General features: G+C 42.9%; 2 protein-coding genes across 8 annotated transcripts in view; one reads left to right on the top strand and one right to left on the bottom strand.

The window, feature by feature from the left end:
* The window catches only part of LOC134493327 (neuferricin), a 33,127-nt gene that overhangs the window by 1,074 nt on the left and 11,528 nt on the right, over positions 1-20,525 (top strand). The window contains exons 2-5 of one of the 5 annotated variants that reach the window (XM_063297804.1): positions 1,802-1,942; positions 4,077-4,263; positions 4,929-5,184; positions 17,781-18,098. In XM_063297804.1, coding sequence (XP_063153874.1) covers positions 1,802-1,942; positions 4,077-4,263; positions 4,929-5,142 — 542 coding nt within the window. In that variant the 3' untranslated portion in view covers positions 5,143-5,184; positions 17,781-18,098. Of the gene's footprint in view, positions 1-1,801; positions 1,943-4,076; positions 4,264-4,928; positions 5,567-7,537; positions 10,073-12,053; positions 13,079-17,780; positions 18,099-20,525 lie in introns of those variants that run through there. The other 4 variants (XM_063297786.1, XM_063297795.1, XM_063297814.1 and 1 more) reach the window with 4 other exon arrangements.
* ANKFY1 (ankyrin repeat and FYVE domain containing 1) overlaps positions 9,902-20,525 on the bottom strand; it is a 70,137-nt gene continuing 59,513 nt past the window's right edge. The window contains exons 22-25 of one of the 3 annotated variants that reach the window (XM_063297754.1): positions 16,862-16,986; positions 14,400-14,546; positions 13,297-13,387; positions 9,902-10,988 (exon numbers count right to left, since the gene is read on the bottom strand). In XM_063297754.1, the coding sequence (XP_063153824.1) occupies positions 10,856-10,988; positions 13,297-13,387; positions 14,400-14,546; positions 16,862-16,986 (496 nt within the window). In that variant the 3' untranslated portion in view covers positions 9,902-10,855. Of the gene's footprint in view, positions 10,989-13,296; positions 13,388-14,399; positions 14,547-16,848; positions 16,987-20,525 lie in introns of those variants that run through there. The other 2 variants (XR_010067575.1, XM_063297767.1) reach the window with 2 other exon arrangements.

Below are 20,525 nucleotides of genomic sequence, written 5' to 3'. Positions count from 1 at the left end.
GCTTCCATAGAGTGTCACAGGGAATACCATGGCTTGCAGGATTTTGATCTTTGTAGGTATAGACACATCTGGCGTTTGAATATCTTTTCCAAGGCCTTCATGGCTGTTCTGCCAAGTGCTGCTTGGCAGATCTAAAGGTGTTAGTTGAATTCATATACTTTATAGTTATTTTTAAACGATTTAACTGTATTTTTAATGGTTTGGTTTTTAATGGTTTTGATTGCTTTTTTTTGTTACTGTGTGTGCTGCCCAGAGTCACAAGAGTGAGATGGGCAGCTATATCAATTTAATAAGGCAATGGTGTTCCCGGTAGTAACATATGGCTGCGAGAGCTGGACCATAAGGAGGGCTGAGAGAAGGAAGATCGATGCTTTTGAACTGTGGTGTTGGAGGAAAATTCTGAGAGTGCCTTGGACTGCCAGAAGATCAAACCAGTCCATCCTCCAGGAAATAAAGCCAGACTGCTCACTTGAGGGAATGATATTCAAGGCAAAACTGAAATACTTTGGCCACATCATGAGAAGACAGGACACCCTGGAGAAGATGCTGATGCTGGGGAGAGTGGAGGGCAAAAGGAAGAGGGGCCGACCAAGGGCAAGGTGGATGGATGATATTCTAGAGGTGACGGACTCGTCCCTGGGGGAGCTGGGGGTGTTGGCGACCGACAGGAAGCTCTGGCGTGGGCTGGTCCATGAAGTCACGAAGAGTCGGAAGCAACTGAACGAATAACAACAACAAGATCTCATGAATGGTAACATTGGTGTCACAGAGCCTGCAGACACTTTGCAAATGTATCTGTCTATTTATTCATTTAATTTATGGGCTGCCCAACCCCCATTATTTTGGACAGCTTACAACTAAAAAACAACTTATTAAAAGAAAAATGCAACAGACTAGAAGAGCAAAGTACAAAAACCAAACAAAAAGGGGGTTCCACAACTATCCTGTCCCCAAGCCCTGGGAGAACAGCCAGGTAAATGTTGAGGGGCTGCTTCTTCCCAATTATATCTGCCCTTCCCATCAGGTCCTGCAGAAGAGGTATGTTGCAGGTCCCATCTGCTAAGGAGCTACACCTAGCGGGACCCAGGAGACAGGCCTTTTCTTCTGCGGCACCTGCCCTGTGGAACATCAGCCCCCCTCCCCCCCCGGTGAGACTTGCCCCATCCTTGATGTCCTTCTGGAAGTCCCTCAAAACCTGGCTGTGTCAATAGGCTTGGGGGTCTCAAGGGAATGGTGACTTGATGAGGTGGCAACATTGTAGCATCTAATGTGTCTTCTAGCTTTTTAATCATAATATTAATGTTTTAATTGTAGAATGTTTTTTGATATTGTCCTTTTAGGCTTTTTTTATTGTATGCTGCCCAGAGTCACGTTTTGTGAGATGGGCAGCCATATAAATTGGATGCATGGATGGAATGCCTGTACAGTACTTACAAGCCATACAAAATGCCACTCCCTCACACCCTGATATTACTGCTGCTTGTCACATTACTGGCCAACAGCCATAGTTGCTAACCAGAGTATTGCCCCTTTCTGGATGAGAAGGTGGGATTGACCATTGTCTGGTTGATCACATGGGTGCTCAGTTGCTGGATTTATACAAAATGGGTCATCCAGTTGGCTAAAGAAAAATGAAATGGCTTCACTTGCCCAGTGGATTAAATTTTAATTTTGGTTATTTTTTTTATCGCTTAGGTATGTGCAGAACTAGTCTGCTTAGTTAATGTTCAAAGTCTTATGCAAAGCCAGGAAATTGGGTTAATTTAGTGACAGAGCAGGTGTTTTGTGTTTATTTCCCCAGGGAAAGATGCCTCCAGAGCTTTTGCCACAGGTGACTTCACCCCAGCTGGCCTGGTGGATGATGTTTCAGGATTGTCACCACCACAGATGCTGGCCATCCAGAACTGGCTTGCCTTCTACAATAAGAATTATGTGCACATTGGTAGGTAGATGCCTTGAAACCACAGGAAGCAATCAACCCTATTTGGTATCTTCTGCTCTATTTTGTTAGCATTGTCAGCAAAATATTGCTATGAATGCCAGGGTGCAGATAATGGCCGATTTTCTACGTTATGTGCGTCCTCGGATGGATGTTCTCAGTGTTCCTTGTCAGCTTTCTCCTTTGTGCAGTGATTGTGGAGGAGTGTGATGCAATTAGGGGTGTAGGGGTGGCCTGATAAAAGTTTTCTAGCAACCTCAGCTTCCTCATTTTAGACTTAACTTGGGCTTTAATAACCAGGAAGACTATCCTGTAGAGTCTGATATGGTGGGACTACACCAGAATTGCCCTGTGGTCCAAGAATTATGAAAAAGCCAGGAAAGGTTGGCCTGTACAAACTCTCTTTCGTTGATCTGGAAATAATCTCAGAACAGATCAGATGTTGCAGTACTTAACTGAGATGATTGGGCATGGACCTTAGTGAGCATCTTGGAAGATGGAGGGGCAGAATTTATGCATGGCACTTAATCAGAGTTTCTTTAACCATGGTTTGTTGAATAAAGTATGGTTGGATGAATTTGTACAGCAATAGACTATGTTGTGGCTTAGCATAATGTGTGAACCTGCATTCCCTGCCCACTTTTGTTGTCTGAGGATAAAAATGATACGAATGGTTGTTCTCTTGGATCGTAGTAAAGAATGCTGGACAAGGCCTTGCCTTTTCAGGGCTGTCCCACCTCATTGATAAACCTATTTACAGGAGAATTCATTTATCTGAAAAAAAGTTCACTATTTTAGAATTCAGAAGAGAAAAATCATCTGTCTGAAATAAACTTTATAGATACCTGCCTTACAAGTGAACTTATTATAAGGTGCTAAGAAAACGGTATACTGTAGTTAACTTCTAGCTTCTAATTTGTAAGTGTCGAACAGGCCAGTGGGATCTTTTGCAGAATTACTGGACTGATTCACACAACATGTAAGCCAAAATACAGTTTGAATAGTCATGGCTAATGAACTGAAACAATTGTGGCTTATTAAATGAATGAATGAACCATGAATTGACAGAGTGTGTGAACCCAATCACTGAACGCCTAACCATGGCCTGGTAAGTTTGAACAAACAAATCATTGGGTTCTTGGTGTTCTTCATGCGTGCTTGTCTTCTTGCAGATGTATAATTACCAGCCTGGGTAACACCATCAGTGCAGGGCAGAGTAAAGTTTGCTGGCTGTTTATGTACAATAGCTTGCTGTGCTGGCCAGGTTGGTAGACCTGAATGTTTTGCCTGGGATCTTGAAGAGGATAGTTAGGGCCATTGACATCTGACCATAGCTGTGTCTGCGACATGCTAAAGCAGTGGTGTCCACTAAGGGGGAAGGGTAAATGATGAAAGCAGTGTTGCAACGCAAGCTCTGTCCCTTAGGGATGTGTGTTGTGACATCACATGCATGCCCAGAAGGGGTGGGGCTACTGTCATAATTTTGATGAAAACAGGAAGCTTCTGTGGACTTCCACACACTGAACCACAAACCTTTCAGCCATATTTTGGTGTAGTATGTTGTGAACTCAGCTGATAAAATTAGATTTCTCTCTTGCTTGCCCATCTCCCTATGAACAGCCAAAGTTGCAGAATTCCTATTGGGCTATGCAAGAATCTCAGATTAAGAGAAGGTAGAGAATTTAAGTAATTTAGGACACTTAACGGAATTTTGATGCCTTGAGCCTATCAATTATTATTTTATCAGTCTGGAAGAAGCTTATTAGTCCAGAATTATTGGAGCTTTTATTTTTGCTTCCATTTCAAGTTGCTTTAATGTTTCAGCAAAGAAACAGGATTTGATGTGAAATAATAGAAAGTAAACTTGACAAATGCACCCAAGTTGTCTACCTCTTAACAGGAAAAAAATAGGAAACAACAGAGAAGGCAAAACTCATACTATTAGACTGAGACCATTTTTCCCATTGAAACTCAATTAGTTTATTGTTCAGTGTGTCACAAAAAATTAGAGCGAGCAAAACCGTGATTAAGCTAAGCCAGGCATGGAAATGCAAGCGCTAGGTATGTGGGCTGTGTGTGTGTGTGTGTGTCTCATGGGTGAGTGTACAGTGACATGCAAATCTCATTTTTTCAAAAGGCAAAGTAGCCGGACAATTTTATCAAGAAAATGGGGTACCTACCAAGGTTTTGGAGGAGGCCCAAGCTCTCATTAAAGAAGGGGAGAAGCTGCAGGCCCAGGAGGTTGAGAGAAAGAACCAATTTCCACCTTGTAACTCGGAATGGAGCTCAGCCAGAGGAAGCAGGGTCTGGTGTTCCAAGCAGAGGTAGGATTTGCAGTTACACAAACACAGGGCAAGATGGTGGTTTGAACAGTTGCTGAACAAGTGGTCATTGACTGAGGACCACCTGTACAATTCTTGCCTAACTTGTTTCAAAATGGTGGGAAGGAAATCATTTGCAGCATCAAGAGCTGGAAAATATGGTTTGAGAGTGCCTGTGGCCCTGGGGCAATAGATTAACCATCCTTGCTACACACCATGATTTAGAGTTAAGTGGCTCAATTTGCGTCTTATCCTGGGTCAGAATGCCAAAGAAGATTAAATGCTGTTTTAACTTGGCTCAGCATCTATAGCACAATAAAATCTATGTATTGATGGTCTGAGTTCTGGCTACAGGTTATATTAGTAACACATGGTTAATGCTAGTTTGAGTTAAAACATGTTTGTATAGCAGTGCAGTTGGTGGTTTGGAGGATGCAGATGCACAGGCTTAGCACTATCAGTAGCTTTTTGAAGCAGCTGCGTTTCCCCCAAGATTGCATAGCTGTCCTCTGTTGGCATGTGATCCCAGGATAAGACATAGCTGCTTTTAAGAATTGCAAAAGGTGCTGTGTTCGTACACTCCAGAGCATCTTTTTGGAATCCAGAGTACTGTTAAACAGGTCAATTCTTCGTGTTTCATTCATTTCTTCTTTTTATGGTTTTATAAGTGGGGGGATCAGCCGAGAATGGTCTGGCGTACCTAGGAAGCTATATGAACCTGGATCCAGTCGCAGCTATTGTGTTTGCATAAAGACAGAAGAGCTGTTTCCTGGGCAAGTGGCCTCCACCCAGCTAAGCAACCAAGGAAAGCTGAACAATCCCAACCTGCAGGAATATGAAGGATGTCACCCACTTTCGGAATGGTGTGCTTTAAGAGAATGAGTCAACTGTACCTCTCTGGAGAAACACTTCTACATGGTCCAGGTATTAAAGGAAGCCACTTTTAAGGAAACTTAACTACGTAGCTTGACCCACTGTCTGAATCTAAAATTAGTTTGCAAAACCTGAATTTGCAATCAAAAATCACTCTTTAAAATATGGGTTTGTAAAACATCAAGCTAAAAAACAGGAATGGAGAGAGCTCTGAACATTGTTTGTATGTTTAAAACAGGGCCAGATAATGACATGCTTCTCTAAGCAGAGGGTTCTGGCAATGGAGGAGCAGAGAGGTTGATTGGCCCTGAGGAACAGAGGTGTGAAAAGGGGCAGTATTTATATTTTATTTATTTATACTTCAAATTTAGTCACCGTCCATCTCGCTCAGAGCGTGACTCTGGGTGGTTTACCATAAAAACAAGAATAATAATTAAAATACAATAAAAACAATATTCTTACATAAAAGTACAATCCAAGTCAGCAAATGTGCTTGTTATTTGATTTATTGTATTGTTTTCCAGTGGCTTAATTCAACACTCCAGATTATGGTTGTTATTAACCTTCAGATGAGCCTTTTATGATCTTGTGTTCTCCAGAATTGTCATACCAGCACATCTGGAGGTACCAGATTGGTGAAAGATGAAAATTCAAAAATCTTTTTTTCTGGATAAAATTAACTGGGGATCACTAGTAATAGTATCAGTATTCAGTTTGCAGCAATATACAATTCTTCTGTTTGATTTCTGTGACCATGAACTTACTGATGTCCAATTCAATTAAATTGCTTTATTACAAGAAATTACAAGCTGGCATATAAATATTGGAAAAATACATTGCTTTACAGGGCTTTTGAAGGAAAGACTGCAGAGTAATAGTTTAAAAAAATGATTAAGACTTTGCTTCTTTCTGAAACCAAGAACAACTGAAATAAACAGGCCGTATTGCTTGCAGATGTTCAGTTTCCTATGAAAGTGGTATTGGATGTGCATTGACTGTAGTACTGCCTCTCTAGTAGGAACAAGCCTAGAGCTTTGTACTGTCAGTCTGTAAAGAGGGAGCGCTATGCCTTTAAAAAAAAAAGGATAGGCAAACTCATATAATGCAGCAACACCCCCCGCCAAACATTAAAACAAGGTAGCATGTTTGGAAATAGCTACTATACATAGGAGAGCAGTGTAAGTTTAGTGCTATCACCCCATGCTGTGACCTTTAGGTTCAGCCCCTGAGCTGCTGTGAGTGAGAACCAAGGCTAGAGAAGAGTGCCCTCTTCCATTGATGTCCTTCTGAGTTGAGTAGACGACTTCACAACCATTCTTTCACAGGCCAAGCAATTATCCTTTCCCAAACACAGATTAGTCTTGTTAGTATTCTGCTCTGTAAACAGCTTAACGCCATCACAAGCCTCATGGCGGGGAGGCATTGGAGAAGACTGAGCTAAGCCACACTGGAATGATGTTTGGTTTTCAATAACAACAAATAAGCACAAGCTCCTAGGATGATCATGAGTTACCTCTATAGACCCGTTCATACGACTTTTTTTTTAACATGCTAGACATTCAAATTCATAAGGGACGCGGTGGCGCTGCGGGTTAAACTGCTGAGCTGCCGATCGGAAGGTCGGCGGTTCGAAACCGCGCGGCGGGGTGAGCTCCCGTTGTTAATCCCAGCTCCTGCTCACCTAGCAGTTCGAAAACATGCAAATGTGAGTAGATCAATAGGTACCGCTTCGGCGGGAAGGTAACGGCGTTCCGAGTCGTCATGCTGGCCACATGACCCGGAAGTGTCTATGACAACGCCGGCTCCAAGGCTTAGAAACGGAGATGAGCACCACCCCCTAGAGTCGGACACGACTGGACTTTACGTCGAGGGAAACCTTTACCTTTACCTAGAAATTCAACAAAAAATCAATTTTCAGGGTGTTAGTCTCACAGCTGATCAAGAAATAGGTCAGTGCTATTAGACCACTGAAAAAGCAAACCCATTTGACAAAAATATAATTTCCAGACCGTACCTGCATTTCACAGGTTGAGATAGTATTGAGTTGGGGCTGCATCATTTTCTAGCAAGAGCAGCCTTTTAATGGCACAGGGTGACCTTCAGAAAAGGCAGAAGGGGGAGGAAATGGAGTTGTGAGAGCAGATTATAGTTTATAGAGGTCTGAAATAGGATGAGCTGGCTGCAGGGTAATGTTCAATGTCTAGAAAGCAACAGTAGATTTGGTGTCCAAAGCTATTCACAGATGAAAAGGCCATCTTTGTAGAAGGTGTAAATTCTTTCCATGCTCACATGCTATACAGTAAACACTTTCAGAAGTTGTAAGGCTGGAGTTACAATCAATTTTGTCATAATTTCACAATGTAATAATGGAAAGGGAAGGGCTTATGTTAACTTGGTTCACAAGCTGAAGTCATCTTCCATACCTGTGCTTGAAGTGGAGAACAAGCAGAATGCGGAAACTGATCAACAACTGAGGTTGTGCAGAAGGAAGGGAAGGGATCTAAGCTCGGGCACTTGTCTTTTTACAATTGGAAAAGCTGATTTGCCATTAAGGTTTATAAACATTTAGAATTGGTATTTCTAATAGATCACCTTGGAAGATGGGAAACCCAGGACACGTGAAGGCATGAAAATTAGCAATGCTCATAAGCTGCTTCCAAAGTTTCAGAAAGTTGCACTTTGCACTGTTCCCCTAAGGCAAATCAAGCACTTTCCCTCTCCCACTTCCTCTGAAACAAAGAAGCCAAGCTCCCCGGAGAGTTCAAATACCAAATCCTTGATGCCATGGCCAAGGCCAACACAGGTGAAAGAATCTCTGGCAGTTGATTTACAGCTCCATAACCCTCTTTAGAAATACTGTTACACTCCAGTCTGAATTCTCACATTCTTTCAAAACGTTTATCGTTAGCTAATTTGCATCATATAATGCAGTCTGCAGATCAAAATATACCAAGGAGGAAATAGTTCAGCATTGGCACAATGAGCGGTCAAGCAACCGCTCCCAAGACCACGCTGAAGATGTCACTTAACAAACTGGAGAAAGTGCAGACAGTGTCCTCCCCATCTCCCCTTCCCTTCAACAGTAATTACACTGTTTAGGTCTCACAAGCCAGATGCTGATGAAACTTGCTGGACCTCAAGACAATCAACAGAACTGTAATTTTTACCCCTAGAAAGTGAGCGTAAGACCACAAGTTCAGATCATTAGAACAAATTAATGCCGTAGCCAATTTACAGTCTACCATTAGTACAGTGTTACAGAAACAAGTGAAGCTGTGTTACACTCATACGTTGACTAGCAACAGCATTTTTCTTTAAAAAAAAAAAACTAATTTGGGGCCAGTCAGTAGAATAGGCTCAGACACAAGTGTTTTTATTAAAAGTGCTTTACAATTATTTATTTTGTGCAACCCACCAAGTCCATTTCAAATTCAAACACGCTGCCCAAGAAGAGTCTCGTAACAGGGGAATTCCACGGTCTAATTGATACTGAGGGAGGCCTGCTTGTTTTTTGGCATCTTGATGATCAATCATATATACAATTTACAACCTGGAGGTTACATAATGTACATAATGCCAGTGCAGAAATACAGTGACGTGTCTGTGAAAGGAAACTTTCAAAATATATCAGAGTCACCAAGGCCAGCTGAAAAGCTAGCATTTGCTGTGCTTCCACCTACTTTTGGCCAGATGACTGAAGTGTGGTGAGGTGAAATGTTTGCATTTTGTGGCATATTCCCATTCATCTACCAAAACAAGCTGCCTGCACGCAGCCTCACAAAATAGCTTATTTCTTTGAGGGGAATAGAGATTACACTGATTATAGGTTAAATGACAAGGGTTCATTCTTTTGAAGCAGATAGATACAAGCAGGAGTCCTAGAGAGGGGCAGATAATTATTACAGATCCCCTAATCATCACTGCATGTAACTGAAGGCAGAATTCCAGTTTTTCACCCAAGAGAGATCAGAAGGGCCAAGCAGCAAACTGGGATCCAATTTGAAATGTAGTATTGACTTCTTCTCCCTAAGTTTCCTCCTCCTCCATTCCCCCAAGATCTTGCTTAACATATAAAGCTGTTATGTCCTTCAAATCACAGAAATATAAAAAAGTAGCACTCTGTTTTGTGTGTGTGTGTGTGTGTCTACACCCACCCATGTGGTAACATTACAGGACACATTAGTATTCCAGAAAGGGGGGAGAGTGCAATTTTTAGTTGGTTAATATTTTTTTCTTCCCCTTACATACATACAGACACTAAAAAGTAGTGGTTACTGAAGGTAAGAGTGACACGCATTTCAATTAACCCATTCACAAAGCAGCAATGGAAGGCCTGCTAATCTTCCAGGGTTTGGTTCTGTTTATAAGGATGCACCTACCCACCCCAATCCTCTACACTTAAATACATGGTGGTTTGAACCCAGGGACCCTTTTTGCTGTATTAAACATACGACAAAAAGTCCCTTGTATTTATGCCAAGATATTTTAGAAGGGACCTGCTGTGGCATCCGGCAACAATAAAATGTCCTTGGCCGCCAAGGAAAGAGGCCCACAGGAGACAAGACTGTAAGTCAATACTATTTTACCTGGTTCGAGACAGGCATCTCCATGTGGATGGACCTGATGTGGAGCCGCCACAATCATCTTTATGGACAAGGGGTTTGTAAGAAGCCACCTTGGGCTGTCTAAGATTTATGGACAGAGATGACCAGCTCCAAAGGGTCACTGCCTTGCAATTGGTTGCTCTGCTGGCACTATTCTACCTCTCCCTGTCTTGGCATCTTGGCATCTAGCCGTCTTCAGATTCTCCACAGTAGCACCACCACTGCGTGCTGGGTTAGTCCCACAGCGTTAGACCTTCCTCCAACATCACTGTAAACATTAAGACTATTTGCAAAGTTTTTGATACATTACTGAAAGACAGCCAAGATTATTATTATTTCTTAAGAAAACTTGATTGAATTTAGTAGCAAAGTTGGCCTCGTCACTCCCTGATTTTGACACAAGAGAGCAAATAAGGGTGTGTAAGGTTCTGAAGATCCAGGAGCTTTAATCTAGCTCCTTTTCAACAGAAGTGGTAAAGCTTCCATTATAAGGCCACACAAAATTTTCAGCAATGCATTGAACAAAAACTTACTTGCAGACAACCTCTTGGGAAAAAGCAGTCACTGTGCCTGGCACAGCTGCCCTTTGTAAAAAAGTTAAAGAGAACACACCAGAACGTTCTCTCCAGGAAGGTAACAAAAGGGGCAGACCTGCACTTACTTACCCAGAAGTTTAAGTGCTAACAATATATCTTTTTTTCTTTAAAAAAAAGTGTGATAGGACTTTAGAGCAACCAAGTCACGGTTTTATCGCCTAGGAAGGCCTTTTTTGTTGCATGATTGGCAAATACAAAAATCTTGGGTTTACAATGCTCTGAACTAGAAACAGCGCGCCTCACCCAAATGATGGTTTTCACACAGAATCTCTCCAGCCGTCCCAGTACGTTCCCAATGCAGTTTCTATCATTTTCCATTGTTAACATTCATACCAAAAAAAAAAAAAAATCATATATACTGGAATATAGCATTTGCATGGTCCCTTAAGTTGGTCAGAGTCCACTATAACAGGAAGACACAGTATGAGCTTCCCCTTCTCCATGAGACATGATTTGTGATAGGCCTGTAACAAGGTGGAAGGGGAGGTGCTCCCTGGGAGTAACTTCTCTCCTCACAGCCGACTAGGAAACGCCCCCAACAGTCAAGACGTCAAAGCAGGTGTTGCAAACGCGGGCAGGCTTGTTCAATTCGAATTTGATGATGGGGATCTCCTTGGTTGAGCACTTATGGCAGAGCAGACGCCCACAGTGCCGGCTGCAAGGAACAAGGAAGGGAAAATACATGCTTACTTCATCCCTGTGACCTGTTTCGTTTAAAGAACCAAGGACTCTGCTTTGGAAGAGGTTAAGGAAAGAAAAAAGAACAGTCTTTCACAACACTATTTCACTGGTCACAGCACTGGATAAATAGAGACAATTTGGGGTGGTGTGCCCTCTGTATTAAACGGCTGAGACACTATTAAAACTGGACTTGCTTTATTAAACAAAGACATGTTTATAAATCATAGATCACTCTCTGTTAACCCAGAAGTTTACTGCAGCTGCTCCCCACCATAGGGAGACAGAATCTATTTGATTGGTCGGCTCCAGGGGGCCAGTAGGGTTTCAGAGGGAACTTGGTGTTGTCCCTGAGGTCTTAGTCTCCCCTTGGAATGAGGGGGCAATGAGAGCCTTGACTGAATTGCGCCAGTGCAGATTCTCTCCATGCAGACCCCTGGTGGTCTCCTTGGTTTACAGACGACCTCCAGAGGATGAAGTGGTAGATGTCTAGAGTGCTGCTGGAGGAAGACAAAAGTGCAACTCAAGAATAGTGAAACATGCTTATGTCTCTGCTCTTATTGCATCCTTTGAGTGCTGGCCAGCAGCTCTGTTTAGGGTGACCCAGTCCCTTCTGGGTAAGGAGGGGCTGTGGGAGCACCTGCAGGGTTGTGAGGACTATTCTCAGCACCCTGGTGGACAAAATGGCTCAGATTCATGCTGAGCTGGACTCCAGTTATGCAGCACTTATGGGGTGACTGAGGAACAGCCTTGCAAAGATCTGGGAGAAATTCAATCCTGTTAGTTCTGAGGAAGTGGACAGGATCCATGGGGTGGTTAACATGTCTGCCTGTATTTTAAATCCACACCCCTTCAGGCTGGTTAAGGAGTCCAGAAAGGGGACATGTGGGTAGATTCATGTAGAGGTAAATGCATCCTGGAGAGAGGGGATGGTCCCACTGGCTCTGAAAGAAGCAATTGTCCACCCTCCTTCTCAAGAAGACATCACTGGATCCAAAAGAACTGGACAATTTCCATCCTGTCCCCAACCTTCCCTGTTTAGGAAAAGTTGTTGAGAAGGTGGTTGGCTTGCAGCTCTATAAGGTCCTGGAAGAAGTGCAGTATCTGGACCCCTTCCAGCCTAGTTTCACACCAAGACAGAGGACTGAGACAACATTGGCTGTGCTTGTTGATGACCTATGGTGGGCTTGGGATGGGGAATTGCATCCATTCTGGCCCTCCTTAATCTCTCAATGGCCTTCAATACCATCAACCATGGTATCCTTCAGGACTGGCTCAGGGATTGGGAATGGGAGGCATGGTGTTACAATGGTTTTCCTCCCTCCAGGGGTAGTTACAGTTTGTGGGATGTCTGAAGCTCTCTCCTTCCTCATTTTTGTTTAACATCAACATGAAGCCCCTGGGGAAATCATCCATCAATATGCTGATGATACTCAGCTTTATATCTCTGCCTCTGGCTGACCAAGCAATGCTGTTGAAATTCTGTCCCAGTGTCTGGAGGTTATGGGGGTCTGGGTGGGGAAAAACAGGCTTCAACAACTCAACCCTAGCAATGCCACGTAGCTGTGGATTTGGGGTCTTCTGGATCCTGAAACTGGAGATTTCCCATCCTTAGCTCTGGCTGTGTATGTGCATGTGTCGTACTTCCCTGTTCAGAGCCACTGCACAAATTGGGGGTTCTCCTGGACCTATAACTTCTGCTTGAAGAGCAGGTGGAAGCTGTAACCAGGAGGGCCTTTGTACAACTTCATCTTGTGCACCAATTGCGCCTGTTCTTGGATTGGGAAACTCTGCTTGCCGTCATTTATGCCTTAGTCACCTCCTGGTTGGACTACTGCAATGTGCACTACATGAGGCTGCCCTTGAAGACTATTCAGAAGCTACAATTGGTAATTGTAGGCAATGGCACTAGTGGTTATGGGTGCACCTTGGTACCCTTATTTAACCTAACTATTTCACAAGATGCACTGGCTCCAGATAGGTTTCTGGGTGAAATTTAAGGTGCTGGTTATCACCTATAAAGCCCTACATAATACAGGATCAGGTTATTTGCAGGACAGTCTATCTGCAATGACTGCCAAGAGAGTCCCCTGTGCTATTTATTGAAGCTTGGCAGCTATACTGGCCATCTCAAAAAAGAAGGCTGGGACAGAACGATGAAGAATGTCAGATTACCAAGTCCTTCACTATATTGCTTGTAAAAATTAAAAAAAAACCCAACCACTTTCATTTATGCAACAATTCATCATGATGATCCTAAAAAATCAACACTCAGGATAGATTACCAGTGATGCTTTCTCAGTGTGACCCCAAACTTGGCACCACATTCGTAACAATTGGAGCCGTCGCACCAGGGAGGTTCCTTGGACAACATGTCTGCAAAAGAAAGGGCAATGATGGGAACCCACAGTCACTTTCTGGCTCTTCTAGCCCACCCTATTTATGTAAACCTCCGCAGGCAGGCAAGAGGTTTAAGTGAAGCTCTTAAGGGCTGTCTTAGTTAATGGGATCCATCCCAACTCTTTCAGAGGCTTTAGCTGGGTACTTCTGAGCTAAACCAAGCAGAGCAGAAGTTGTAGAATTACCTACTCAAAGATCTTTCTTGCCTTGCTCTCTGAAAGGCCTGCCCATGAAGGAGATCATCATCAGTGGCCATCCCATTAGCAGATGACCAACAGGTAGTGAGAACTATGGAAAAAATGGCTACCTGCATGATGGAAGCCAAATCCAATTTCTCAGTTCTAAGTCCACTTTCTCCAGCTATTAAACCACATACTGATTCTGAGAAAACACTGTAGGAGGACAGCCATGTCAGCCTATGGTAGCCAAAAATCAGGCAGATGGCACTTTCTCAGGCTAACAAGTTTTATTAAAAGGCGTACACTTTTGTGAGCTGAGAGCCCATGCCTTTCAATAACATCTCCAGTCTGCCATGCCGCAATTTCTTTGATAATCTTCAGCTGCATTTTCTTTCAAGAAATGTAAGAGTCAAACCACATGATAGGGAGGAAAGATGAGACTCAAAGGTCTGTAATTTTTCCCCCATTCCCTCAATTTTTTTTTTAATTTTCAGATTTGATGGGCTAGCAGAGGCTGTTTCTACCTTTTCTGGGGAGTGGATTTCAGCTTAAAACAGCCTACAGCCTGCTTTTCTTCCTGACAGAGAAGTCTGTGAAAGTTCCCTGACCATCTGGAACAGTGTTTCTCAACCTTGGCAACTTTAAGGTATGTGGACTTCAACTCCCAGAATTCCCCAGCCAGAATTCTGGGAGTTGAAGTCCACATACCTTAAAGTTGCCATGGTTGAGAAACACTGATCTGGAAGTTGGTCATTTGTAGCTGTTTCCCACGGATAGGCCCTGGACATGCAACTTTCCAAGATCCTTACCCAGAAGCCGGAAGAGAAGCTGTTTAGTTGCTACTTGATAGTTGAAGATATTGATCCCTTGATTGTTGTTGATGCCCAGACGAGCTCCAGCTCTCACTATAGCCCGACACAGGTTGGCATTTCCCTTCGTGTAGGCCAAAAGGAGCACTTGGAAGGAAAGGACAAAGGCAAGTATTTGGATCCCATCACGCCCAATTCAATTAAATCACCAGCTTTTGCACTTCAGTGATTCTAGGAAATTAACATTCCCCAGCAAGTCATATGGCAGCAAACAATTTTCCTTAATTGGAAAAAGAAAATAAAACACTGAACCCAGCCTCACATGCAACCCAACTATTTTGACATGTGTTACTGGAAGTCACTGGGGCAAGGAATAGCTGAGATCAATGTCTACTTCTTCTAGTCTGCCAAAAGATCTTTGACAGAAGCCACCAGAGAGGCTAACACGTTGACACGCTGTTGCACGCTGACATGCTTACACTTCTGCCCCAAATAACAGCTGCCACATACACTAAACACAAGTGAGCATCTGGTAAGTTCAGAAACATCATTCCACCCCAGGAAAATTCCATGATTATGTTAGCAAAGAGGATGACGCTGACACTGTCCAGTTTTTCCCCAGCTCAAGGATACAGATGCCAGCTGCCACGCTCAAAGTGTCTTTTGTCCTCCACTTCTAAAGAACGTATCTCTTATAGCCACAGAAGATGTTAAGCTACACCGACAACATTTTATTTATTAATATATTTCTACAGCATACTTCCATTTGAAATGTTCATAGTGGTCTCTACAATTAGAGAGATGGAAGAGGACATGAAGTCTAACGCCTGTTCAGTGCAAGAATCTGAATTAAAGTATGGCTGATGAAGGCTCTTCAACCTGTACCAGAAAAGGTAGAACTAGAAGCAAATCACGACACTGGGTGGAAAACTGCAGATGCACATATAGCAGAGATAAAATGTGGGGGGAAAAAATGTCTGGTATCTCCCTGGTCTGAAATCCAACACGGTCCATTCCAGGTGGGTTGGAACTACACAGCCCAGAATTTCTAAACAGCATGGGTAAAAACTAGGGAAATTCTGGGATTTTCAGTCTCAACATATCTATTTATTATTATTAATTTCTTAAACAAATTCATATGGCCATCCAACTCCCACATAGTGACTCCGGGCAGCTTACAAAATTAAAAGGTTACGCGAGGGACCATCTCACCCCCATGACATCGACCCGTTCCACCTGATCATGCAGAGAGGGCATGTTACGGACCCCGTTGGTAAGGGAATTTCATCTGGTGGGGTCCAGGAGGCGGGCCTTCTCTGCAGTGGCCCCCACCCTTTGGAACATCTTGCCCCCAGAGGTGAGACAGGGCCCTTCGCTCCTGGCCTTTCGGAGGAATCTGAAGACCTGGTTCTGCCGTCTCACTTGGGGTGGGGAGGTGGGTAGCCATTCCTGGGGGTGGCTCGCGCCTTAGAGCCCCTCTCACCGGACTGGAATTTTTATAGCCACTTGGATGCTGTATTTATTTATATTGTATTTTATATCTGTAACTTATTTTTACTTTTTATTGGATTTTAATTGTTATAGTATTAATTTTATTGTAAACTGCCCAGAGTCCCTCTTTTGGAGGAGATAACAAAATCTGAATAATAAATAAGTAAATAAAATAAAACCCACAATATAAAAACCCGCAGCTAAGCCACTTGATCGGTGCCGTCTGGGGTCCCCAGGCCAGCTGACAGAACCATGTCTTCAGGGCATTTTGGAAAAGTATCAAGGTGGGGGCCAATCTAATCTCTGGGGGAATGATGTTCCACAGGGAGGGAGCCACCACAGAGAAGGCTCTTTTTCTAGAAGGGACTAGGTTAAAGAAAGGAATTCTAACAGCTGCACCACAGCAGTTCTTAGTACGAGAAAGCAAGAAGTCAATAGATTTTTAGTGGAGTGAGAATTTCTACCCCCTCATTCACATATCTCATCTCTTTTGCCAAGACTGCAGTTACTCTGTTCGGCTGGGAAGACGCTAAAACACCTTCTCCATCTTGGATGAGAATTCTGGGAGCTACATTCTCAACATGTGGAGGGAAGGGCTAATTTTGTTTTCAGCAAATCTTATGAAAGGGCCAGACCAAACTCAATGCCTGTTGTACCCAAAAGCACAATTAGCTCTCTTTTGTGAATGGGGATCCTTGGGCAACTTTAGACTTTAAAAACAAAAGGCTAAAGCAAGGAAATGGTTGGGCAATAGTTAGCCTAAAACAGTGTTTCTGAAACTTGGCAGGCCTTGGTGGTAGCCTCTTCAGTCCCTCTAGAACAGTGTTTCTCAACCTTGGCAGCTTTAAGATGTGTGGACTTCAACTCCCAGAATTCCCCAGCCAGCACAGCTGGCTGGGGAATTCTGGGAGTTGAAATCCACACATCTCAAAGTTGCCAAGTTTCAAAAACACTGGCATAAAAGTACTTACCTGTGTTTCCATCAGCATCTGGCTTGTCAAGTGGATAGTCTGGCATACATTCCCGGAAGAAATCAAAGATGGTGGCTGCATTTTCTTTCCCATATTGCCCCAGGATGTGCATCGGGGACTGGCCTCTAGTAATGAGATGCTGAGCTTGTTACATTCAGAGCAAATTCCACTGGCAATACAAGAAGCTTTCTCCTTTCCAAGTCAGGGCTCACTTTTTTACACACACACACACACAATACATCTTTAAAGGGAGTGCTGAAGCAAAAAGGTGTTACCTGCTAATCACCATTATGACCCATAAATTCAGGCTTGTGACAAACTCTTTATTTTTTAGAACTGGCACAGCAATATCCCTAAAGCACCTGGTAAGCTGATCTCAAAGCTGAATAAAACTGAATAGAGTGAATTATCTTTTGTTTTGTTTTTTAAAAAGCTTCTCTCATATAATCTTCTCAACGCAGGAATAGTACTGTTGAAAACTAGTGAGGACCTTTTTCGTTCAGCTACACAGGCCCTGGAAAGGTGACTAACGCCACCTGATATGTACCTCCCTCCCCTTCATGCTGTTCCCCTCAGCATCATGCAGAGCACAGAAAAGGAGTAGGAAATACAAAACTAAGAGATTAAAAGCCTGGGATAAGCAAAAGAAAGCAAACCATAGCTAAAACTACTTTACCCAGTCACCATTTGCTGTACCTCTCTGCTTTGGATCATTTTCCTCAATGAATAAATGAATGAGGATAATTTTTTATTCATTCATTCAAGTTCTCTTTATCGAGTTTTAGGACTTGTGCGGAGAACGGATGGCGTTTTAGGTAATAAACGTGCACAAATGTTTAAGCACCACTGTACTTTCCTAGCCTTGCGAATCTTCCTTGTTGCCTTTTGTTCTTTAAACCTTTCACCCTTTTTTCCCCAGGAACTCATTAAGCCCATCCAGCTATGACTTTCTCAGTCCTCCCTTTCCTCTTGACTCCTTCACTCTTTCTTCATAATTTTTTTGTGATTCAATCCTCATTCATTCTCTGCAAGACCAAACCACTTCAGCAAATTTATTTCATATTCATACAAATATTTCATATTCAATCCACATCATATTCAATCCACATTCATTCAGCACTCATTCATTTTAACTCTCTTCTCTTACCATGCACACTTAAGTTCCTCATTCCCACTCCATTCAACTCCATGTTTCCCCTGACATACCTTTTACTTCCATTAAAACAAAGTGGGCATAGGCATGTTCTACACAGCCATTAGGAATGACAAACATTCATTCCTAATATAACAATATTACCCACTATCTTTTGACCAGCGTTTGCATGTCCTCAAATCTGTCCATCCATTTCACCATCTTTAGTAACCATTCGTCCAAGTTGCAAAAATTGCTTGCTCAATTTTTTTTACTATTTATTAGGGACGCGGTGGTGCTGCAGGTTAAACCGCTGAGCTGCCGATCGGAAGGTCGGCGGTTCGAAACCGCGCGGCGGGGTGAGCTCCCGTCGCTAGTCCCAGCTCCTGCTCACCAAGCAGTTCGAAAACATGCAAATGTGAGTAGATTAATTGGTACCGCTTCGGCGGGAAGGTAACAGCGTTCCGTGAGTCATGCTGGCCACATGACCCGGAAGTGTCCTATGGACAACGCCGGCTCCAAGGCTTAGAAACGGAGATGAGCACCGCCCCCTAGAGTCGGACTCGACTGGACTTTACGTCAAGGGAAACCTTTACCTTTACCTTAAAAATACTCTACTCACTGTCCCTGCCAAACACAACTACCTTAGTATTTTATACATTTTCAGATCCATACTCCTTGTTGCATTATACAGTCTATCTAATGTTCACTGCAAATCAATCAGGTTCTCAGCCAACAGCACAGCATCATTTGCATAGAAAAGTACAGGCATATTCATATCCCCAACCAACACATCACAACCCTTGCTTAAGCTTATACATATATCCATAAATATATTAAAACCGCAAGGGGACATCACACATCCTTGTAGTAGTTGCTACTCAATGTTGAACCACTTGCTAAACATTCAACATTCTCACAACTTTTACTTCCATAATACACCATTCTTATTGCATCCAGCAATCAACTTTGCATCTATAGTCATGCAAAACCTTTCATAATTCAAGCCTATTCAGTTTATTATATAATTTCCCTAAATCAATAAATGTATAATCGAACTTACATTCTCACATCCATATATTTCTCAACAATATGCTGAAGAGCAAAAGCTCCTGCTTGGCAAAGAAGCTCCAAAACCACAAATTATACTTTCCACACTTGGCTCACAGTCACCTGCTGTCCCGATGCCTTCAATCGGAATTCTTCCCAGCACCTTCCCAGGCACACTTAACAAACTAATCCCTCTGCAGTTTTTGCATTCACTCTTGCTACCTTTCCCTTTGGAGGAAAAATAATGGCATTCTTCCAACCAGCTACAGGTACATATTAAATGATTTGCATAGTCACTCTATAAGCAAATATTTTGACATTTCACTATTTGCAGCATCTACATTTGCAGGTGGGTTCAAGGGGGAATTCCTTGGTGGAAGGGCTATGAACTTCCCAGCTAGGTAAATTAGGTTGTAGCAGGAAATTTGGGCTGACTGGAAGCATCCTAGGGTGATCATTCATCCTTGGAAGAATGGGACCATCGGTGAGCCTTCTGATTACCCCTCTGAGAGAAAACAGATTGTTCTGCAAGCATATGGGGACCAAAGCATCAGGAGTTAGTTTTTTAGGCTTTCTTGGACAGCAGTCCAGAAGTGTAGTTAAGTACCATGTCAGAAAAACGGCTACTTCCGGTTATTGTAGAGGCTGACATTGACAGGAAGCCAATTTTTCTAATTTCGCTTGATGTTCAAATGTACCCGTTATGTCAAAGAGAAGGCAACAGCAAACTTCTTGGATTTTACTTGCTTTGTGCATCAACACTCCAAAGTGAGAAACAATGACGAGGCTGAAACTTTCTGCATTCAAAGCATAGTCTATCACTGAACAATGACTATCTCCCATATTGGAAAGCCTAATATCTCCTTGCAAATTTCAAAGACATTTTTGATCCTGGTTAGATGTTATACACAATTACTTTTCAATGATGATTGCATACTAAGTGCTCATACTCAAAAAGTGCTAAAGACCAGGAAAAGAAGGTCTGTTTCATCTCTCATCTTTCTCCCTTTCCTCCAGAGGAGCCTCCCTAAGAAAGCCTTGTTATACATGGCTACTTTTCCCCAGTGGACTGTTTCTCAACCTTGGCAACTTTAAGATGTACAGACTTCAACTCCCAGAATTTGGCTGGCTGGGGAATTCTGGGAGTTGAAGTCCACACATCTTAAAGTTGCCAAGGCTGAGAAACTGTTCCAGCGTGATTGCATAACCACAATCTCTGAAACAGTCTGAAAATCCAAGGTCAGATAAATTGACAGCTATGAAAATGTGGCAATCATGTGCCAGTGTAAACACACACGAATCTATTAAGAGCCTGACTTCTGGGAAACCCCCCTAAATTTGCAGCAACCTTACTGGATATGGGAAAAGTTCCTCCCACTGAAAGATATTTGCATAGCCTTGCTTCTGAAGCAAGGAAAAAAGCAGTCCACCCCTGGATAGTTTTCAGGGCTAAAAAACAACTAATGCAGAGACAAAACGGCT

Source organism: Candoia aspera, chromosome 1 (assembly GCF_035149785.1).
Source record: "Candoia aspera isolate rCanAsp1 chromosome 1, rCanAsp1.hap2, whole genome shotgun sequence".
In the NCBI taxonomy this organism is placed as follows: domain Eukaryota; kingdom Metazoa; phylum Chordata; class Lepidosauria; order Squamata; family Boidae; genus Candoia; species Candoia aspera.
Note: the sequence above shows the minus strand (reverse complement) of the source record. Positions and strands in the feature narration are given on the sequence as shown.